The 23,882-nt window shown below is 42.8% G+C and overlaps 2 protein-coding genes across 5 annotated transcripts in view; one reads left to right on the top strand and one right to left on the bottom strand.

Annotated features, from left to right (window-relative positions):
* LOC311073385 (uncharacterized protein) overlaps positions 1-3,007 on the bottom strand; it is a 51,938-nt gene extending 48,931 nt beyond the window's left edge. Inside the window, exon 1 of one of the 3 annotated variants that reach the window (XM_084099113.1) lies at positions 2,364-3,007. In XM_084099113.1, the coding sequence (XP_083955239.1) occupies positions 2,364-2,554 (191 nt within the window). In that variant the 5' untranslated portion in view covers positions 2,555-3,007. The remainder of the gene's footprint in view (positions 1-2,363) is intronic. The other 2 variants (XM_084099111.1, XM_084099112.1) reach the window with 2 other exon arrangements.
* A 2,496-nt stretch (positions 3,008-5,503) lies between these two features.
* Positions 5,504-19,768, top strand: hm13 (histocompatibility (minor) 13). Of its 2 annotated transcripts, none has more exons than XM_084098139.1 (12): positions 5,504-5,899; positions 10,690-10,788; positions 10,961-11,043; positions 11,132-11,220; positions 11,306-11,391; positions 13,182-13,307; positions 13,387-13,444; positions 15,497-15,580; positions 15,673-15,709; positions 15,799-15,901; positions 15,986-16,071; positions 18,982-19,768. In XM_084098139.1, the coding sequence occupies exons 1-12, from the start codon at positions 5,708-5,710 to the stop codon at positions 19,049-19,051; spliced, it is 1,113 nt and encodes a 370-aa protein (XP_083954265.1). In that variant the 5' UTR covers positions 5,504-5,707; the 3' UTR covers positions 19,052-19,768. The 2 variants fall into 2 exon arrangements, with proteins under 2 accessions (XP_083954265.1, XP_083954266.1); XM_084098140.1 differs by lacking the exon at positions 18,982-19,768 and adding an exon at positions 18,166-18,415 and having other exon boundaries at positions 5,506-5,899.
* The last annotated feature ends 4,114 nt before the right edge of the window (positions 19,769-23,882 follow it).

The following is a 23,882-nucleotide window of genomic DNA, read 5'->3' as shown; positions in this document are numbered from 1 at the left end:
ACCAGCACTGCTCGTCAAGAAGAAGCTTATGTGTTAATGCTTGAAATAACCACAGAAAGAAAATCAGCCAGGAGCGGTAGACTGTGTGTGATGTGATGTGAAGCGTGTAATGCTACGTATTTATTTTATTTATTTACTTATTTAATCGGGGACAGTACACATTAATAGTACATAACAATATGTAAAATGCGCCAGATTTAGCCAACACTGGCTAATTTTCATCCGTTGTCCCTTTTGCAGGTTGACGTTAAGGACATACACAACACAAGAATAATAATAAATAACAGCTACCATACCAGAATCTCTCTAAATCAAACACGCCCAAAAATTTGACTAACTCTAAAAGACAATATGTGTTTTTAGAATAAATCAAACACGTTGTACTGGTGTGTTCTCGTTCACCGTCATATGTTTACAGGAATAGATCACTTACAAATGAAACTCTGTCATCATTTACTCATCCTCAAGTTGCTCCAAACCTGTATGAGTTTCTTCTTCTGCTGAACACAGAGGAAGACCTTTTAATCTCGATCAGGCGCTGAGACAGGCTTTACTTTGAGTTTGTGTTTATTTATTTGTATGTATGCTATTGTTGTATTATTTGTTCTATGTATGATTAGTATTATTTGCAAGTCCTTTGTACTTTGGGCAACTGTTGTGTATTAAATGTGCTTTATAAATAAATGAAGACGAAGACGAAGAAGAAGACGAAGACGAAGACGAAGACGAAGAAGAAGACGAAGACGAAGAAGAAGACGAAGAAGAAGACGAAGACGAAGAAGAAGACGAAGAAGAAGACGAAGAAGAAGACGAAGAAGAAGACGAAGACGATGATGATGATGATGATGATGATGATGATGATGATGATGAAGAAGTTATTATGAAGAATGTCAGTAACCAGACAGTTGATGAACAGTTCAATAGTATTTTTTGTCCTACTATGGGAGTCTATGGGGTCCATCATCTGGTTACACACATTCTTCAAAACATCTTCTGTGTTCAGCAGAAGAAGAAACTCATACAGGTTTGGAGCAACTTGAGGACGAGTAAATGATGACAGAGTTTTAATTTTTGGGTGAACTATTCCTGTAAGAAGCTTTTAGCATGTAAAGTGTGTGTGGTCAGTATCGGATTCTTACTGTAGAGTGCAGGTGTGTGTGTGTGTGTGTGTGTGTGTGTGTGTGTTATCAGACTCTTTCTTACTGTAGTCTGCAGGTGAGCAGGTGTGTGTGTGTGTGTGTGTGTGTGTGTGTTTTATCGGACTCTTACTGTAGTCTGCAGGTGAGCAGGTGTGTGTGTGTGTATTTGTGTGTGTGTGTGAGAGAGAGAGATCGGACTCTTACTGTAGTCTGCAGGTGTGTGTGTGTGTGTGAGATTGGACTCTTATTGTAGTCTGCAGGTGAGCAGGTGTGTGTGTGTGTGTGTGTGTGTGTGTGTGTGTGTGTGTGTGTGCGCGTGTGTGTGTGTGTGTGAGATCGGACTCTTACTGTAGTCTGCAGGTGAGCAGGTGTGTGTGTGTGTTATCAGACTCTTACTGTAGTCTGCAGGTGAGCAAGTGTGTGTGTGTGTGTGTGTTATCAGACTCTTATTGTAGTCTGCAGGTGAGCAGGTGTGTGTGTGTGTGTGTGTGTGTGTGTTATCAGACTCTTACTGTAGTCTGCAGGTGAGCAGGTGTGTGTGTGTGTGTGTGTGTGTTATCAGACTCTTACTGTAGTCTGCAGGTGAGCAGGTGTGTGTGTGTGTGCGTGTGTGTGTGTTATCAGACTCTTACTGTAGTCTGCAGGTGAGCAGGTGTGTGTGTGTGTGTGTGTGTGTGTGTGTGTGTGTGTGTGTTATCAGACTCTTACTGTAGTCTGCAAGTGAGCAGGTGTGTGTGTGTGTGTGTGTGTGTTATCAGACTCTTACTGTAGTCTGCAGGTGAGCAGGTGTGTGTGTGTGTGTGTGTGTGTGTGTGTTATCAGACTCTTACTGTAGTCTGCAGGTGAGCAGGTGAGCAGGTGTGGGTGTGTGTGTGTGTGTGTGTGTGTGTGTGTGTGTGTGTGTGTGTTATCAGACTCTTACTGTAGTCTGCAGGTGAGCAGGTGTGTGTGTGTGTGTGTGTGTGTGTGTTATCAGACTCTTACTGTAGTCTGCAGGTGAGCAGGTGTGTGTGTGTGTGTGTGTGTGTGTGTTATCATACTCTTACTGTAGTCTGCAGGTGAGCAGGTGTGTGTGTGTGTGTGTGTGTGTTATCAGACTCTTACTGTAGTCTGCAGGTGAGCAGGTGTGTGTGTGTGCGTGTGTGTGTTATCAGACTCTTACTGTAGTCTGCAGGTGAGCAGGTGTGTGTGTGTGTGTGTGTGTGTGTGTTATCAGACTCTTACTGTAGTCTGCAGGTGAGCAGGTGTGTGTGCTGCTCGTGCCTCAGGCGGCTGTTCTCGACGCTCAGCTCGGACACGCGCTGCTCCAGCTCCGCGATGCGCCGCTTCTGCAGCTCCAGCAACGCTTGCTGGCTCTGGATGATCGCGTTGAGCTCCTTCAGGAAGCCCGCAGCGCTCGCCGGAGTCTCGGCCATCGCCTCCTCACTCTCCCGCACCGCCCGGAGTCCCGCGTGAGAGAGACGCGCGCGTCCCGCGCTCAGACATGCTCGTGTCAAACACCCTGCGTCTCACTAAAGCTGAAATTAATATAGTTTCATCACAGTTCTGGAAGGAGTTAGTGGTTCAGAAGAGAATATTAAATCCCCTGGCCTTACACCAGAATGCACTTCAGTGGTGACGCAGTTTCACCCTGATTAAACCGCATGCGACGCGACGCGACGCGACAGCTGCTGTCAACACTGCAAATAAACCCGCCGCACGCGTAAACAAAGGCTTTGATTGGTCGACTAGTTGTCCACGTCACGATTGCGTGAAGGACGCGTCACGCTTGCAGTGCTGCAGTTTCATTCATTTGGAGATCAGACGAGGATTAATCCCGCATATCCCACATTAATGTCCCATTCCAGAGAGTCCACTGTCACATGCGCGTTCACGTGTTCGCCACATGATGTCGCCGCGACACAACGGGAGCATATCGTGTTTTTGTGTGTCGATGGCAAAAATAGAATAAAAGCAACATAAAAACGCTTTAACAGCTGACGAAAAGCAAGAACGAAGGCATTAATAAACGTAATGTCTAATGTTAAAGTTAAAACTTTATATAGCCTATAGTTTTTCTACTTTATATAGGCTACTTTATACTTTACTAGTTCATATAAAGCTGATATTGATACACGATGCTCATTTGGCCAAGTATCCTACACACAGAAACTGCATCATTTATTTTGGTCATGTTTCTATACTGAACAACTTTGGTAAAATATTGACACATTTATTAAAGGTAATATCCAGCAAGATATTTCCATAACTTTAAAAGACATTGGATACTTTGATCCTGACCCTACTAAAAATAATGCTTTCTTTGTTATAAATTTAATCTATCTTCTTTGCTAATTTTATGTCCATAAATGTAAGTTTACCAACAACAAACCATTTTTTTTAGAGTTTAAAATGTATCTTAATACAATTACATCTTCAGTAAATAAGAAAGCAAGCTAGAACGACTTCAATTTGTAAGGACTTTAATTTGAACAATGCTGATAGATTAATATCTTACCTTTGTGTTCTTTTTCTTTTTTTTACTTTTATTTACTTTTTTCCAGCTCTTTGTTAACTCTTCTTTTCTCATTTGTATTCTGATGACATTGAACATGTCTAAGAATCTCTGGAAAAACATTTTGAGTATTCTTCTGGGGTTTAGTTCCTGATATCTTATTGAAATCTAAAAATGTTATTCTTGGTTTTACACATTATGAGAGAGAAAATTCTGTTGTTTTTTATTTATTTATTCAATCTTATTTTGTTCTTGGCTAAATATTTTATACATAAATATAGTAAATTTAGTCAAGTCAAGTCACCTTTATTTATATAGCACTTTTTACAATACAGATTGTTTCGAAACAGCTTTACAGAGATAACAGGAAAATAATGCAACAAAGTTTGTTTCTAGAAGAAAATAGCGTCACAGTCCAGCTTAAGTAAGATCAGAGATGTTTCATTTTTGTAGTAAAAAATATAATAAATAAATATAAAATAAATAATTTGATTTGTTCAATAAAAAATATACATTTTTTTAAATTTACTCCGAGTTCACAGGTCGAATGTCCGACTCTGGAGTTCCAGACGTTATTTCCAAGAACGAGGTGGGAAAAAACTAAATCCAATCAGTCTGGAACGCAGTTGCGTGTTATTGGATAAATAAATGGATTTTTTGTATAGAAATGCCTCAACGGCCCAATAAAATATCTATTTTATCGTCTCCTATTAGACATTCTCTGGTGATGTGTTGAGTTTCCACCAATCACAAGCCTGTATTAAAGAGCCTCTGAAGAAAAACTTCAGAGATACTGTCATCAGGATGGTTAATCTTTAATTTGGTCGTCTTTCAAAAAAATTTGGTATATAGCCTATACTTGTTTTACAAATATACCTATTTTCATACCGTTCAGATTTGACAGGAATCTGGCGCAGGAATCTTTATCCATGTTCATTATTAGAGCAGGTTAAGGCATTAATAAGGATTTTTAGTTGTTCAAATTCTACTTCAAAGTTCCTAAAGCTGCTGTGTGCAAAAATGGGTGAAGATCCGACCAGTGGCCGAGGAGGAGTTTCAAAAAATTCAAAATGCCGGAAGAAGAAGAAGAAGAGGAAGAGGAATAATAGTAAACCATAGGGTTATAGGAAACCAGTAGTGCCCTGACTCAAGCCTTGGAGCCTCATAAAAACACACATGCCTTGTCCACATACACACATTGTGGTCTTGGCCACTTGAGAGCGCAGTGCAGTGCACACTAAACCCATCGGTATTCGAGGCTAAGCACATCCCATCATGCATCATGTTCGGGAACTCATGATGTGCCTCAAAACGAGAGATGTCGAGGAAAACATTCCTCTGTAATCTAAATTAATTAGATACATATATAATTTGTTAGTAAAAACGTAAAGTGTTGCACATTTTATTGGTTCAGAGATGAGTGTGTGTAGGCTTATTTTGAACAACATTTGCAATTGGTTCTATCACTTAATTACAAGCACCACAATTTTAAATGTGTGTCTTCTGTTACATAGCGACTACAGTACAGACCTGTAGAAGTTTATTTAAAATGCAAAGTATGAAAATATAATTTAAAAAAAAGCTCTGTAAACACTTGCATTTTTTGCAAGACTATAAGTGTGTGTCCCATTGAGTAATCAAAAGTTCTACACACACTTGCAGTCTTTACGCCTAGCCTAACTTACTTGAACACTTGGGAGAAATACGGCATGCAAGTAGACAAGTGGTCAAGTGCAAAGACCGTGTGTGTGTATTTGGACAAGGCAACACACACTCACTAGGAGGAACCGAGAAATGAGCCGCAATGACACCGCAGCAGCACTTCTTCCTCCGCTCCATCGGGTGTCAGTGTGTGTGTGAGTGAGTGTGTGTGTGTGAGAGAGAGAGAGTGAACGGAGAAGAACGCAGACACTTCACCGGGCTGAGTTAGGAAACGTGGCCTTAAGCGAGTCGAGCGGATATCAATGAGAAACACACTCAGTCGTGAGACACACACTCTCAGCTGTGAGACACACACACTCAGTAGTTGACTCTCAGCGCAGACTGATATCTAGGGTCTCTGAAGGCGCAGATCATGGCTGATGTGGAGCAGAGCGCGCCGGGGCCGGACGGGTCCAGTAACGGCTCCGACGCGGTGAACGGGACCGCGGGCCGGTTCGTGTCCAGCGCCGAGGGCACCGCTCTGGCGTACGGGAGTCTGCTGCTCATGGCCCTGCTGCCCATCTTCTTCGGGGCCCTGCGCTCCGTGGGCTGCTCCAAAGGCAAGGTAACGTTACTGAGACCCCTGTCAGATGATGTCTGGAGACAGACCGTGGAAGAGCCACATGAATATTGAAATCTGTACACTATCAGCATGAGCTGATGTAGACATGAGTTTAGTGCGCTCGGGTCGTGTGGAGAGTCAGAGGTGCTGCTGTTAAAGGATGCTGATGATTTACAGGCCTGTTATTGTGCCATATGTCACCCAGTACATGATGTGTTTCACATTCATAATCGCATCCACTGATGCCTTATGCGTGCTTACTGGAAATTTGGTTATTTACTAAACTTACCAGTGTAATTATGTCGTTTCATCCAAACCTGTATGATTTTTGTGATCCTTCTGAAGCCATATTCAAACTATGAGAACTGACTCCACTTTCTGCTGCAGTTCTCACATCTTGAGGTAGAGATGCAGCGATTGCAATTTCTGATTTTTTTGTAAGTGTGATCTGCCGATAACTATTTGTGCAGATTTCTATTTTCTTTAAAAAAAAAAAACTTTTTATTGATAATACAAACAAAAATCTACTTTTCTTCAATTCAATTTTCTTTTTCATAAAAAGGTAAAAAGACAGATATATATAATAAGAACAAATAAACAAGAGCACAAATAAATGCAATAGAATATAGAGAGATATGAAATAAACATGGCTTTAACTTTTTCAGGTGGGTACTATACAGTATATTCGGGTAAGAAATACTACAGAAATTAAGTAATCAAATGTAAAATAACACTGGATAGCCTTTATTGGAAAAATTAAATACAGATTAATGCTTAATTAGTTACAAAAGTTATTCTGTCAAGAGCAGATAGTGATTTTCTCTTTGTCTTCTGTTCTTTGATTAACATGACAGACAGCATCAGGAATATTAGACTTGTCACTTTAAGAGCTGATCCAATATACTGATCTAATATACTGATCCAATATACTGTAAGCCTGTTTATCGGTCCAAGTGGCGGTCTCCGTTACTGTCTTTCCTTTTACGCAACACAACAAGATTAAATGAAATACATTTTCTCATATGTATTACCTCGTTATTTCATCTGACTCCATAAATGAAAAAGGTTTTAATGATATTTGAGCATCAATAAAAGTGAGCGAATGTTTGATTTTTTTTCTTTTTAACTCTTCAAGTATATTTTACCCGTTCAAGATTAGGAAGCTATGTCGCGTTTTCTGTTTTTAACGCGGGTCTCACATTCACAAGCTCATCAGTTTTGGTCACCAAACAGAGGTAATTGGCTATATACCTGAGATCAGTCGCATCGGTCGTAAATTAAAACAGAGGTAAGACACACCCAGATTTAAATTGGTCTAGCAGCATTTGCTGCCCTAAACGGAAATTCACTTCTTGTCTTTGCAAAACACGTACACTTTAATGCCAAATATTAGTCGTCACTAATCTGACGCAAAACTTGCGGGAACATACAAATCCGTTTAATCTACATGGGAAAACAATTTCGGAGTCAGTCGGAATAAAATCAAATGTAACAATTTATTATGTCAGGTAAATGTATCACGCCAATTACATAATCAGTTCAAAGATAATAAATACAAAACATCAAATGCTCTGGAATAGAGAGAAAAGATGCGAACCTGACATCAGAAAGAGAGTCTCTGCCACTCTCAGCATCACGGGCTAATCTGAGCTACAAATCGCCCCGAGCATCTCCCTAAACACTCAGACCAAGGCAGAAACCTCTTCAAACGTAAACATGAGTTCACAGTGGGAATTTGCATTAATCACATCCCAGACTTACTGGGGACAGAAGTTGATTTACATGGGGGCACACCCACAGCTGTTAACCAGATATCTCTAAACTCTCCACACCTTATTACCTTTCTGGTTTACTTCTGTGAGACCTTTTTACCAGTCGCACTGAGACATTTCAAATGATACCAAACATGTATAATTGTATGATAATTATGATGTATGATAATTGTTCATATTAAACCATATAGATCTTTGGGTGAATTCAGGTTGGGATGGGTGAAGGGAATGATGTGTAAGTTGTGAGGTGATCAACTCAAGTGTGATAATGAAAAAATATATAAAATATATTATATAAAAAATAGTCAGATTCCTGTCTCAGGCCGATCGATCGGTGCATCTCTACTTAGGGTTAGTTCACCCAAAAATGAAAATTCTGCCATTAATTACCCACCCTCATGTCATTCCAAACCCTTTAGACTTTAGTTCATCTTCAAACCAGTTCTGTACTCTCCATTGACAGCTACGCAACTGACACTTTGACGCTTCAAAAAGGTCATAGAGATCGTAATACTAAGCCATATGAATTAAGCGATTTAGTCAATTTTCTGAAGTGACACAAGTGGAATATGATGAACAAATTTAATTTAGTCTTTTATTCACATATAAAACATTGATCAGCAAAAATAAACAGAAGCTCAACCGGACCTGCTTGACACGAGAGAACAAACTTCTTGATGAAGCTCAAACGTGCTGCGTAACACGAGAATGAACCTCATTGGTTCTTGATGAAGCTCAAACGTGCTGCGTAACACGAGAATGAACCTCATTGGTTCTTGCGGAAACTCAAACGTGCTGCGTAACACGAGAATGAACCTCATTGGTTCTTGATGAAGCTCAAACGTGCTGCGTAACACGAGAATGAACCTCATTGGTTCATGCTGAAGCTCAAACGTGCTGCGTAACACGAGAATGAACCTCATTGGTTCATGCTGAAGCTCAAACGTGCTGCGTAACACGAGAATGAACCTCATTGGTTCATGCTGAAGCTCAAACGTGCTGCGTAACACGAGAATGAACCTCATTGGTTCTTGATGAAGCTCAAACGTGCTGCGTAACACGAGAATGAACCTCATTGGTTCTTGCGGAAACTCAAACGTGCTGCGTAACACGAGAATGAACCTCATTGGTTCTTGATGAAGCTCAAACGTGCTGCGTAACACGAGAATGAACCTCATTGGTTCTTGATGAAGCTCAAACGTGCTGCGTAACACGAGAATGAACCTCATTGGTTCTTGCGGAAACTCAAACGTGCTGCGTAACACGAGAATGAACCTCATTGGTTCTTGCGGAAACTCAAACGTGCTGCGTAACACGAGAATGAACCTCATTGGTTCTTGCGGAAACTCAAACGTGCTGCGTAACACGAGAATGAACCTCATTGGTTCTTGATGAAGCTCAAACGTGCTGCGTAACACGAGAATGAACCTCATTGGTTCTTGCTAAAGCTCAAACGTGCTGCGTAACGAGAATGAACCTCATTGGTTCTCATAAGTTTTTAAACTAATAATGTTATAATACATTTTTAATGGCATTATTCTGTTTCTACTGTTTTTTTAAATATAAACGTTTAAACGGTGGCTGTCAGAAACATGATGGATTAAATATTATGAATATGTAATAGTGTGTATTCATTTAGCAAAATGCTCCTCTCTAGAGTTCGAGTTTTCTGAGGTAAATATAACTTTGTGACGTTGTTTACAAGCTGTTATTGAAGTCTTTCCATGGTTGAAACACTGAGCGATTACATGATACAGATTTTAGTCATTTGTACTGTATCTTTCAACGTTTCATTCATGTTTATTTCATGCTGTTACTACAGTACAGATGATCAGTGAACTGAGGCGCTGCGCGATCTGTCTCCACACAAACACATTTGAGTGAATTTCATTATAAAACTAACAGAATTACAAAGCTGAGACTTTTTTATCATATCAGAAGTAACAAAGCACAAAGCTTATTGCCATTTATTCGATGGGAGGAGCTACAATGTTCTGTTCATTCATCAACTGAAAACTGAAAAGCAAGTTGCAGAAGTATTTGACCGCGTTTAGGTTTTATTGCAAGACCCTGATAAGAATAAGTCTTTTAACACTGAATCTAAAAATAATTGCTTTAATGATATATATTAGCGACAGAACTTACCATACATCCAAAACCATGCTGTTGTGCTGGGATAGACACTGTGTGAGTGTGTGTGTGTGTTAGGGTCACCCTGGACTAGATTTCCCTAGTCTACTAGCACAATATTACTTTAATTACTTAAATATACAGTATAGGCCACGGGGGGAGTGGCATTGGAAAATGTTTCAAGGCTGAGAAAGAATATTATATGTAACATTGTTCTACATTACAGAGAAAAACTGAACCATAATAATGGGCCTTTAAAATATAATTTAGACATGCGCCTAATAATAGCACACAGTTATCTAGGTTAGCGTGTGAGTGAGCGGAGATGTAAAGTGGCTAATATTAGGCTACTAGTGGGATGTGTTAAATAAGCCATGCTTGAGGTCGAGGAATGATCGATTGGATTTCTGGCCCGACATCATCAACATCATCATCATCATCATCACATGGACCGTCCGAGTGTGACGTGTTGAAAAAATGTCTGATATGTTTTATGTGTGAATATTCCCAAACGCTCTGTGAGTGTGATCTCTCTATGGGTTCTGTGATTGTCATATTTCTAAAAATGTATATAAAAGCATGTCTGTATTAAAGTAAAAATGATAAACACGTCTTTGGAATGGAATTATAACAAGTACTTTTGGTGTCTTCGTCATATTTATTTTCATTTAAAAGCATCAGCACGCGAGTGTGAGTCGCGTGATCTCCGTCTGTATGTGATCCGCCGCGAGCAGAGAGCACTGTCCGGCTCAGTCGAGGCGCATCTCAGACAGCCCAATCATTTAGAGCGGATGTAGTCTTAGTAGGTTTATTGCACAAAGTAGACGGTGTGTATATGTTGTGACCCTGACAGGATCTCTCTCTCTGTGTGTGTGTGTGTGTGTGTGTCAGAATGCTTCAGATATGCCTGAGACCATCACGAGCAGAGACGCCGCTCGCTTCCCCATCATCGCCAGCTGCACTCTCTTCGGCCTCTACCTGTTCTTCAAGGTGACGTGTGTGTGTGTGCGCGCGTGTGTGTGTGTGTGTGTGTGTGTGTGTGTGTGTGTGTGTGTGCGCGTGTGTCTGACTGTGTAAAACTTTTTTTCCCATTAACCAGATTTTTCCCAGTTACTCGTACCGATGTCTGTTTTTGAAGGATTGTTTTACTTTGTCCTGGCAGATTTTCTCTCAAGAGTACATTAACCTGCTGCTCTCCATGTATTTCTTTGTGCTGGGAATATTAGCGCTGTCTCACACGATGAGGTATGACACACACACACACACACACACCTGTAATGCTGTGATGATATGAGGTGGTTTAGGAGGTTGACTGTTGCTGTTGCTGTCCCAGTCCCTTTATGTGCAGAGTTTTCCCAGCAAACGTGCCAAACAAGCAGTACCAGCTGCTGTTCACACAGGGCTCAGGAGACGGCCGAGAGGGTGAGTGTGTGTGCGTGTGTGTGTGTGTGTGTGTGTGTGAGATGCTGAAGCTCTGCGGATTGCCTGAAGCCTGTTTTCTCCTCAGAGATCCTCAACTATGAGTTCGACACCAAGGACCTGATCTGCCTGTGTGTGAGCGCTGTGGTCGGGGTGTGGTACGTCCTCAAGAAGGTACAGGACACCAGCGTGTGTTTCATAGACAAACTGTGTCTCGCCTCTCCAAAACGCCACGCCGATGTAGATCCTCGTTTCAGTTCTCCTTTTGTCCCAGAGTCTGCTTGCCATGGCCCATAATGTCTGAACGAAACAGCAACAGCGTGAGCGCGCCGCTAGACGTAACGCGGTTGTCCACGTCTGTCGCCATGGTTACTGTGGCAGTACGAGCGGAAACCAGGGATAACGCGGATATTACGTCATTGACAGGCGGACAGTGGGACTGGGATGGAAACATTTAGGATAATGGAAGTACACAATTGAAAGAAATATATAACACTGTTCAAGTGGTTTTTGGATATTTTGATACAAAATTCTTACTTATTGCACCTGTAAAAGAGTGCATGCAACCCTCAGAGGTACACACTCCATCAGTTCCTGCTTCCCCCGGGAACCAGCGGTGTTGATCACTGTGATCTTTACAAACACAGCACTGTTAATACTACACTACTGATGTGTGGAGCCAGTAACTCTGTGTGTGTGTGTGTGTGTGAATCAGTGTTTAAGATCCTGATGAAAGCGTCAAACATTGATGATTTTTAGATGGCGGAGTGAGACACACACATCTGTGAGCAGGCGATGTATAACTTCTACGGTAATATCGTAATTGTTGTTTTAAGATGTCCAATCTGTCCCTCACTCTACAGAAGCTCTCCTCGGGAGTCTGCGTACGCTGAGTGATGTCGCGCTCTCAGGCTCGCACCGCTTGCTCTCGCTGTGGGACTCTATTAAAGCCAGTGAAACTCCCCTGTATTGAGTTTGTCTTTTAGGCTTTATAGTGAACCAATCAGAGTGCTGCCCCCCCCCCCCCCAATATCAGCATGATATTTTGACATAGTAAATGATGCGTAGACTATATTTAATTAGGAAAGAAAACTTGTCCTTATAAAGGTAAAAATGCAGATAAAAGGTAAAAAGCAATTTAAATGTATTGGAGAAGATGATTCTGTCGCTGATGTGAACTGGCCACCGCACAAAATATGAAGAATGTCAAAAACTTTAGAAGTCTCTGTACTTTAGCAGGTTTAGGACCGACACTGACACACACAATCAGCAAAAAATTGTCTAGTTATCATTGTCGACAAAATCCAAGAAAATATGGAAATACGATTGGTCAATACTGCACACCTCTAGCTAATGTTGAGTGAGCCGTTCTGCTGGTGTGAAGGGAAGTTCAGCATGAGAGCCTGCGCTCAGTGAATCACACACACACACACACACACGTGTCACGACTGGACGACAGCTGCGCACAGGTGTGTTTCTCACTCTGTCTACAGTCATCAGCGCTTTCAGCGGGATCCGAAGCACTGATTCCACACTCACACACTGAGGTGTCGGAGAGTCATGTGCCACTCAAAGGCTCCACTTGATATAAATGTTGAAAAGTTTAAAACGAGTATAATGAAAGTTCCTGCACTAGTTCTGTGTAATCGAGTGTGTGGGAAAACATGGCTGGATCATCCGGTTTCTGGGAACGGTGAAAGTTATTTTTTAAATCATTCTTTAAATGTTTTTAAAGTCTCTTCTGCTCACAAAAACAGTAATGTTGTGAAATATTATCACAATGTAAAATAGCTGTTTTTCTTATATATATTATATATATTTTTTAGATTAGTTCCATGGGTTTGAGTTCCATGTTTGGACGTCACGTACGTGATTAACCTCAAATGTGTTGCTGAGTTTTGCAGCGAGTGCACGAGGCTCTGTGTGTGACGTGTGTGTGTGTGTGTGTGTGTGTGTCCTGACAGCACTGGGTGGCCAATAACCTGTTTGGCCTGGCGTTTGCCCTGAACGGGGTGGAGCTGCTCCACCTCAATAACGTCAGCACGGGCTGTATCCTGCTGGGGGGGCTGTTCGTCTACGACGTGTTCTGGGTAAGAGGGTCCTGGTTCAGCGCTCATGATCCGTACAGTACGTGACTGTCTCATAACCCTGTCCTCCATTTGCTTTCAGGTGTTTGGCACCAACGTGATGGTGACCGTGGCCAAGTCCTTCGAAGCCCCGATTAAGTGTGAGTATGTCCATGACCCTCACGCTCTCACTGTACGCTCGCACTGTACGCTCTCGCACTGTACGCTCTCGCACTGTACGCTCTCGCACTGTACGCTCTCACTGTACGCTCTCACTGTACGCTCTCACACTGTACGCTCTCGCACTGTACGCTCTCGCACTGTACGCTCTCGCACTGTACGCTCGCACACTGTACGCTCTCACTGTATGCTCTCGCACTGTACGCTCTCACTGTACGCTCTCGCACTGTACGCTCTCACTGTACGCTCTCGCACTGTACGCTCTCGCACTGTACGCTCTCGCACTGTACGCTCGCACACTGTACGCTCTCACTGTACGCTCTCACTGTACGCTCTCACTGTACGCTCTCACACTGTACGCTCTCGCACTGTACGCGCTCGCACTGTACGCACTCGCACTGTACGCTCGCACTGTACGCTCTCACACTGTACGCTCGCACTGTACGCTCGCACTGTACGCTCTCGCACTGTACGCTCTCGCACTGTACGCACTCACACTGTACGCTCTCGCACTGTACGCTCTCGCACTGTACGCTCTCGCACTGTACGCTCTCGCACTGTACGCTCTCGCACTGTACGCTCGCGCACTGTACGCTCACACTGTACGCTCGCGCACTGTACGCTCGCACTGTACGCTCGCACTGTACGCTCGCATTGTACGCTCGCGCACTGTACGCTCTCACTGTACGCTCTCACTGTACGCTCTCACTGTACGCTCTCACTGTACGCTCTCACTGTACGCTCGCACTGTACGCTCTCACACTGTACGCACTCACACTGTACGCTCTCACTGTACGCTCTCACTGTACGCTCTCACTGTACGCTCTCACTGTACGTTCTCACACTGTACGCTCTCACACTGTACGCTCTCGCACTGTACGCTCTCGCACTGTACGCTCTCACACTGTACGCTCTCACTGTACGCTCTCTCACTGTACGCTCGCACTGTACGCTCACACTGTACGCTCTCGCACTGTACGCTCTCACTGTACGCTCTCACTGTACGCTCTCACTGTACGCTCTCACTGTACGCTCTCACACTGTACGCTCTCACACTGTACGCTCTCACACTGTACGCTCTCGCACTGTACGCTCTCGCACTGTACGCTCTCGCACTGTACGCACTCACATTGTATGCTCGCACTGTACGCACTCGCACTGTACGCACTCGCACTGTACGCACTCGCACTGTACGCTCTCACACTGTACGCTCTCACACTGTACGCTCTCACACTGTACGCACTCACATTGTATGCTCGCACTGTACGCTCTCGCACTGTACGCTCGCACTGTACGCTCTCACACTGTACGCACTCACATTGTATGCTCGCACTGTACGCTCTCACACTGTACGCTCGCACTGTACGCTCTCACACTGTACGCTCTCACACTGTACGCACTCACACTGTACGCTCTCACACTGTACGCACTCACACTGTACGCACTCACACTGTACGCACTCACACTGTACGCACTCACACTGTACGCTCTCACACTGTACGCACTCACACTGTACGCTCGCACTGTACGCTCGCACTGTACGCTCGCACTGTACGCTCGCACTGTACGCACTCACACTGTACGCTCGCACTGTACGCACTCACTGTACGCTCATGTGTGTCTGTGAATGGTAGAAATTCAAGATCTCCATTTCGCATAAAGACAGCTTCACTGGCTGCACTGGTTGAGTGCGCGGATGCAATGTGTAATTTATTATTATATGCAATTACATTTTAAATAGTGTTTAGCATAAAGTAATAACCAGTTCCCTCATTTTACTGTATAATAATTAATCTTTTTTTAAAACAGAGTTCTGGGAAAATCAAGAAATATGATTTCCAGGCCTGCAAAATGTAAATGACAGTGTATAATAGCTACTATAACATATTCCATTAGCTATAAATTGCTATTTTGGAGTTTAACTTTAATAAAACTGTGTTCAGATCTTTATCCAGTCATCAAGTCATGAGTTTGTTCTGTCAGGAGGAGTGTACAGATTCCCAGATTCCCCTGTTCTCTTCTGTTGCTTCCAGTGGTGTTCCCACAAGATCTGCTGGAGAGAGGTTTGGGAGCCAGTAACTTCGCCATGCTGGGACTGGGGGACATCGTCATTCCGGGTAAATATGAGGTTCAGACTTCTGAGGCTCGTGAGGTTCAGACGTGTGTGTCGATGTGAAACGCTCATCATCTCTGTGATTGCTCCCGTCAGGAATCTTCATCGCTCTGCTCCTGCGCTTTGACGTCAGGTAAAGTCCTCGGCTTGGTTTGGTCTGGTTTCGGCCGCTTGCAGATCTGATTGTCATGCTCTCGTCATCATCTTGTCGTCCTCTCTCAGTTTGAAGAAGAACACCAGAACGTACTTCTACACCAGCTTCCTGGCGTACATCTTCGGCCTGGGCCTCACCATATTCGTCATGCACACCTTTAAACACGCGCAGGTAAAAACGCATCATAGTTGTCCTTCATCCAATGAAAATGACCCCAAGTTGGCACTGAGTGTGTGCTGTCCTGCTGTTTCCCAGCCTGCTCTGCTGTACCTGGTGCCGGCGTGTGTGGGCTTCCCCGTGCTGGTGGCTCTGCTGAAGGGAGAACTGACCGAGATGTTCAGGTGTGTGTTACTTCCAAACTGTAATACATTATACATTACTTGTTACTGTTATTTAAAAGTAATTATTTACCTTACAATATTACTGTCTCAGAATTGTAATGCGTTACATTACTCCTGTATTACTTTTGAGTTACTTTCACCAAAATAACTACAGAAGTAGAACTTAACATTCTAAAATGACCAGGGCTGTAACGATATGCGATATGAAACTGAAATCACGACACTCAGATCCACGAACCTGTGTCGCGGTGTGAGAAGGCAGAATCACGACACACACCTTCCAACTCCCAGAGTTATCCTTCCCCTCCAGATCCAGTGCTACCACATCTTCAAATTACTATTAGTATTATTTGAAGTTAACATTATAAAATACGTAGACCTACACCACAAAACTATTTGTAGTAAAAAAATTCATTTAATACCAATATATTGAAACGTCTGTTTATATATCCATAGGCTACTCCCTTAATAAAGGAATGAGGCAAAAAACAATGTTATGGATGTGAGCGCTCTGAAAGCGGCACTAAAAGACAGCTTTAAAGCTTTCACAGAGACCTCAAACAGAAAGCACAAAGCCTGTCTTTAAAGTGAATTTCGTTTTGTATTAATTGTGTCTTAATTTGAATCAGTGTTTCATCAACCAATTGCCTGGATTTAATAAATAAGAAGTAAATATAGTAGAAAATATTTAATCAGGACACGGAGGCGCCAGCTCGTGAACTGGAGCTCGTCTCATAAATGAACCGAAACTCAGCGTATGAGGTTGTACTTGCCTCTCAGACATGTCTACTTTTAAACAGAACAATTCAAAACGAAAGAAAACAGACTGCTCTGTTCTCTGCTTGTGTAATCCGTATGAAATGTGCATTTCTCTCTGGCGCGTTCACTACTGCGAAGATCACGTCGTCAACTTCATCTTTGCAGCCGACACTGACACAGAAAACACTTGTGTATTAATAAACAATTAAAATGTCTCCTTGCTATATTTGACATATTCATAATCATAAGTTTTGCCGGCTCTTTGTGACAGCTATAGGTGCTTTATTGGCAGCACCACCCTTACATTTTACATGAACGCATCACCACCGCATCAAAAACATGATTGCGTGATAAAAACATGAAAAACACCACCTAAACATCGCCTAACTGGTTAGAAAGAAAACACAGAACATCAGAGTAATGCGCATACGTCCATCTCGCGAATGTAGTCTTCTGCCGTATTCTCCCATTAGCCGCTCTTCCACTGGCCAGCACGAGCACAGAGACCGAGATCAAGCCTCGCGGCTCTCCTGCTAAACCTGCCCTAAACACGCCGTCACTGGACTGTCACACAGTACAGAGGTACACCAAGAGGGAGATGAATGAAATAAATCGCCATACAAATATATCAGAAGCTGTCATTTAGTCTTTATTTACACACTTGGACACCGCTATTGACTGACACCAACAGGTCATAACTTACTTGCATTTTTCATTCGTTAATGTCTCGCGGTCTTGCTGTTTTTTTCCCGTTGTTTTTTTTTTACAATTAAAATTTGGGCTAAAAGTGTGTTATAACGCATGCGTTACTGAACATGTACCGTGTAAAATATTACTGAAAATGTATTAGTAATGCCTTACACTACTGCGTTACAGCAAAAAGTAATGTTACTGTAATGCATTACTTTTGTAACACGTCACTCCCAACACTAGTGTAGAGTGACCGTCACACACACTCATGCACACACACACACGCTTCTCTCTCGCACCTGAAGCCAGTGCTGGCGTGATGCTGCCGCTGTGTGCTGGTAGAGTTTGTGTGAGATGCAGAGAGATGGCCAGTGTCGTCGTCATCATCATCATCATCATCATCATCATCATCATCAGACGTCCTGCTCTCCTGTGAGGGTCTGAAGGAAGCAGCCTAGACCGATTGTTTTGTCAGTTTTTGCACTGGACTTCTTCCTGTGATAAGGCCACTTACAGACCTTCTTCTTCTTCCTCTTCCTCTTCTTCCTCTTCTTCCTCCTCCTCCTCCTCCTCCTCCTCTTCCTCCTCCTCCTCCTCTTCCTCCTCCTCCTCCTTCTCTCTCTGGTCCGGTCCTCTGGCCCGCAGCTATGAGTCTTCAGAGGAGGTTTTGCCGCACACCCCTCGGCTCACACACTTCCCCACGGTGTCGGGCTCCCCGTCGAGTCTGGCTGAGTCCATGCAGCGGCCCGGCCCGTGCTCCTGCTCCCCGCGCCGGCGCAGACACACACACACACACATGTAGCGCTGCGGTCCTCACGCAGGTATCCGCTCAGTGCCTCCTCTCGCCTGTCCTGTCGGCCTCCTCATGCTCACTCAGCTGCAGAACACACTTGTGGTCGTTTACACACACATTACATAAAGCTAAATGGTATATCAAATAATTCTGTTATATCTTTCATAACTTCATAATCATCTTTATACAAAGTTTGGTATATAAAATCCTGAAACCTAAAAATTGATTGGTGATTTAAAAAAAAATACCATTGTTTTTACTTGTTTGTTTTTTTTTAGTCCTGGTGTCCTCTACAGAGGGCATAGCGTAACATGAATAAAATATTATTTTTCAAAATTGTAACTAAACAATGTAATGACACGGAAAAAAAAACTAAATTCACAGAACTTGGTTCACTAGTCTCACTGCCAACACATTACAGTTCATATCCCAGAAGTCTTCTGTGTTTGCTGTGTTTAACTCATTTTACCTGTAGTTCTGTCTTCAGGGAGCGTTTCAAGCTGTCCTAGGACTTGTGTTTGTGTGTTTCTAGTCGTGTGGGCGCACATCTGTCACTCAGGTCCACTACAGCAGATGATCCTTTATTAATATCAATAATCTCAGGGATAACAGGGACAGATCAGCCCAGATTTAACAGCTTGTTTAACTCTTTCTCGTGTCTCCTGCAGGTATGAAGAGTCTTCACCAGAGGAGGCGTCATCGAAAGAGGACGTGACAGAATCTGATAAAGACAAATAAAAGTGGAAAACAATCATTTGTTCATCATGGTGACGTGGTCGTTCAGCAAACGCTGGTGTTTTGAGGCGCTCACGGCACTTCTCAACTCTTTTAATGACGTACCGCAGCTTTCAGTGCCTGTGTTTCTCCATCGTCCCTTGTGTCATTGCCTTCAGCATTCAAATATGAAATTATGCTTTATTTGCTTTCAAAATGTTTTAGTTATTATGCAGTATTTGAATAGGGTAGATGTTTGACTTCCTGCATGTAATGTCAGATTACTATGCAGATTTATTAAACATCTGAAGTCTGGTACCTATTCCTGTGTAGCGGCTTTCTGTTTTTGGGCTTTTACTCTACGATCTCGTAAGGGATTCAGTTTGTGAAATTTAAGTAATTGTCCATCTTTTGTGAAATGATGGGACAAAGGCATTCCGGATGAAATATTTTTACTTTATACAAGTGTAAACAAAAGTGGGACCAAATATCTCTCTAGGAAGTGAAAGTATTTTTATGGATGTAGTGTGCGGGTTTTGAGTTTAGTTTTCTCTGTCCCCCAGTTGTGTGTTTCTACACCTCATGCTTGGCTTGGTCACCATCGTTTTACAGGCTCCTCTTGTGTAATCTTTATTTCCTCAATGTAAAAGTGTCAAAGTTTAAGCTTATGTGAGGAGCATTTCTTCCTCAATATAACTTTTATTTGCATTAAACTGTGGTGTTTACCACTGTAGAAAAGCATATCACCAGTGTTTGTTTCAATACTCTTCTTTACTCTATATATAAATTATCTAATATATAATATATACATTGGCATATGCCTATAAAGTTTTGTAAACAATATGAGAACACAGGCAGGGTTGGTGTTAAATATTGTGTAATACACAACCTTTTTTGCAGTGTATCATCATCATCATCATCATCAGTGCTTCTACTGATAAACTATTGCCCAGCTCATCCAAAACCAGCTGATCTTCACATCTACTGACACTGAACACTTCTCTGTGTGACATGATCGAGGGTCTTTAACTTTCATTATGAATTAAATGGTAATGAACACAACTTCCACACGCATATGATTGACAGATAAACAGCAACAAGTTAAAGAGGGCCAACATCATTATTCAACTGAACTGTGCACATGCATTAATATATGTTCTTGCTTTGTCTAAGAATGAAAATAATTGTTATTACACATTAGATGTATTATTTTACTCTCTTTGGTCTGGTTTCACAGACGGCTTAGATTAAGCCAGGATTAGGCTTTAGTTCAGTTAGGACATTTAAGCAACTTTTATAAACATGCCTTAGGGATGGTGTGCATCTTGAGACAAAACCAACACAGGCTCATTTGGAAAATGCACCAACATTTTTGCAAAATGCGTACATGATGTGCATATCACTGCCGTTTCCAGCAGAAGTGAACACTAGAGGCAATAAAACAGCAAGCACTTTTAATCATTTTCACTCGTAGATTAATAGATGTTTTCACGTGGCTTCTGGCACAATATTATGACTTCAAAACACTTTTTACCAAAGTGCATGATTTGTAAACGAGTACATTTTGTAGTTTGCATCACTACAACCAGCTCCATAAGTTTTATTGGCTATTGTTAATGGGCATATGACGCCACTATCTGGGGAGTTTATGGATTAGTGTAGGTGTAGTTATTATAACGTGATGGAGCATTAAGCTTTTAGCGCCACTCACCGGACATTTCAGTCCAGAACTGCAGTGATATCTGGGCTTAAGCCTCGTCTGTGAAACCGGGGGTTAGAAATTTAGAAGCATAATGTAAATCAGCTTCCTTTATGAAAACTGCACACTTTACATGCGTTACCTTGAAATGAGGAGTGCCAACACTGTTCCATAGTGGCCTTGCCTAATTTTGAAGAGAAATTTTAAAGGAATACTCCACCGTTTTTTGAAATAGGGCTTATTCACCTTCTTTCCCACATTTAGATAGGTGGGCAAATGCATTTTTGTCTCAGTGCAGGCATTTTTTTAGTTTGACAGGGTCGGCACTAGCTTAGCTTAGCTTAATGAATGGAATCCTTTGTTGCCAGCTAGCATGGCCTGAGTAAAAGTGATTTAAAAAAAACCACCTAATTACTCATTGTGGCCTGCGTATTCACAACGAGTACAAATAGCGATGCAGATTGAAGGCCATTGCACACTGAGTCCGAAATTCGCATCCGAAATTTTCGCACGTTAAAAAAAAAAATCGACCTCACGTTACGTCAATCACGCTTGCACACTGTATACGAAACTTTCGTCCGTAATAAAAAAATTCGGATCAGGTTCGATTTTCTGCGTTTTTCGCATCCACAGCCAGTATTTTGAGAGGTTTTTTGACAATTCAGAGCCACCGTACAAGCGATCGAGGTGTGATTGAGCAGCCAATTCGATTACTATCATGTATTATTTGGGTATAAAATATAACCTGTATACAGCTGTTCTGTCTGCCCAGCGCTTCCGCCGGCCGTGTGTGTGTGTAGGCTTTGTGTATGCGCGTGTGTGTGTGTGTGTGCGCGTGCCCATACCTTAAAGAGGCTACATGCAACTTTTTCCCCAAAATAAACGTAACAATAGCCTTTTTATTTGACCATTTATGACTCAAACATCTCCTGATGAGCATACTGACACCTTGTCAGCTCACAGTGGGTGCACCTATAAGCCTGTATCCTATTTTTCCTATTTTCTGTCGGGTCGGATTTTTGCGCGCTGTCTGCGGATGTGACGTCAAGTCTGCGGATGTGATGTTAAACGTTTCAGATCACTCTGCCACCACCGCTAGTCAGCAAACAAACTTAGTTTCTAAAACAATAGATGTATTTGACTGTTCTTACCTCTGTAAACATAATGTTGACTTCTTTGCAGCGGATGACTTGTGAAGTGTGCACGTACGAGAGCGAGCAGAAAGGAAGAGCAGTTCCGTTTTTTGGCCACAGGTGTCAGTCGCGAGTTTAAATTTCAGAAAATCGCATGTAGCCTCTTTAAGGCCAATTTATACTTCTGCGTCGGACCTACGCCGGAGCCTCTACGCTGTAGGCAACGCGTTGGTTTTCATTTATACTTCTGCGTTGTTGTCCGCGTTCACGGGCGCAGAGGGAGCATGTGAAACCCGAGGGAGTGGTCCTAGCAGACCAATCACAGCGCTTGCGTCCGCGTAGAGACGCGTTGTTACATTTTTGGAGAGGTGCACGTCAGGGTACGCCGAAGGGTACGCGCGCTACACACAGCCTACGACGTAGCTACGGCGTAAGTTCGACGCAGAAGTATAAATTGGGCTTTAGACATATACTGCCAGTCTCTGTTCAGGATCGATTGGTTCAAGGAAATTGGTGGTTTTCTTTTTAATATGTGGCTCCAGTATCGCTAGTAAAGCATCAAACTGTTCCACTGACATTCTGAGGTAAATTTTGAATCGTTTGGGATAATTTCGCAACTCCTTGATAAGGAGGTGAAACTCTCCTTCCTCTCGGCGCAATCTCAGGATTGGATGGACCCAATATTTCCTCTTTCTTTTTCTCTTTTTAAGAAGAAAGAGGGCAACAAAAACAAAATCATCCTCACTGCTTGACGAATCCATTTTGCGTGATATCTCTGCGCAAGTAGCAGTGCTTCGCCTGTGCTTCCCCCTAATATAGTCCCAAGTCAATATCTGCCTAGGAAATCACCTAGTGTTAATCTGCATCGCTATTTGTGTTCGTTGTGAATACGCAGGCCACAAGAAGTAATTAGGTGGGTTTTTTTTTTTTTTTGATCACTTTTACTCAGGCCATGCTAGCTGGCAACAAAGGATTCCATTCATTAAGCTAAGCTAAGCTAGCGCCGACCCTGTCAAACTAAAACAATGCATGCACTGAGACAAAAATGCATTTGCCCACCTATCTAAATGTGGGAAAGAAGGTGAATAAGCCCTATTTCAAAAAACGGTGGAGTGTTCCTTTAAGGAATAAGGATTCTACACAGACATTACAATTTATTACAATGTTGTCACTGCAAAACAAACACAGTTATAAAAATATCTTAACTTATACATTTGTTTGGTAAATGAGTATTAATTCGAATGCACACAAGTTCGCGGGGAAGAGGCAGATCCATCTTCCAGTGCGGACATACGCAAACCCTCAAGTTCTGCTCCGATGGGGAATTGTTACTCCACTATACACTCATCACATGCCCTGGACTCTCCGGCACAGGGACAAACATGTCGACGCTGTCAAAAGCTGAACCACATTGCAAAATGGTGTCGGTCTGCTCCAGTTCAAGCTCCTACACAAAGAAACCCTTGTGCTAACCCTGCTGTCATCCATTCCACCAACACCAGTTCAGCAGGGTTTCTACATGCGCTGTTAATACAGCGGGTTCTTGTGTTCCTCTGCTGCTGGACACAGGCGCTAAGCTCTCGCTGCTCAACATGGCCACTTATACAGGCGCTAAGCTCTCGCTGCTCAACATGGCCACTTATACAGGCGCTAAGCTCTCGCTGCTCAACATGGCCACTTAAACAGGCGCTAAGCTCTCGCTGCTCAACATGGCCACTTCTGAGCGTGTCCTGCACACTTGCCCCTCCAGACACCCTCTCTGAATCTGTTAGGATACGGAAGTTCTGCAGTCGACGTCATTGGTCTCATACATGCGCCTGTCCAGTATGGCAATAAGGCTCTGTCCAACTTCCCTTTTCACATTACGCCCCATGGCAGCAATATCCCCGGACTGGACCTGTTTATGAGTCTGGACTGTTCTCTGCTGGCTTGTCTTTATGGCCGAAGATTCCCCCTTCGATCCGACCACTGACTCCTCACTGCACTCCTCCTGGGTCTGGCCTCAAACCCCTGTGCATGCGCC

The sequence above is a fragment of the Abramis brama genome (assembly GCF_963993115.1).
Source record: "Abramis brama genome assembly, chromosome: 22".
Classification (NCBI taxonomy): Eukaryota; Metazoa; Chordata; class Actinopteri; order Cypriniformes; family Leuciscidae; genus Abramis; species Abramis brama.
Note: the sequence above shows the minus strand (reverse complement) of the source record. Positions and strands in the feature narration are given on the sequence as shown.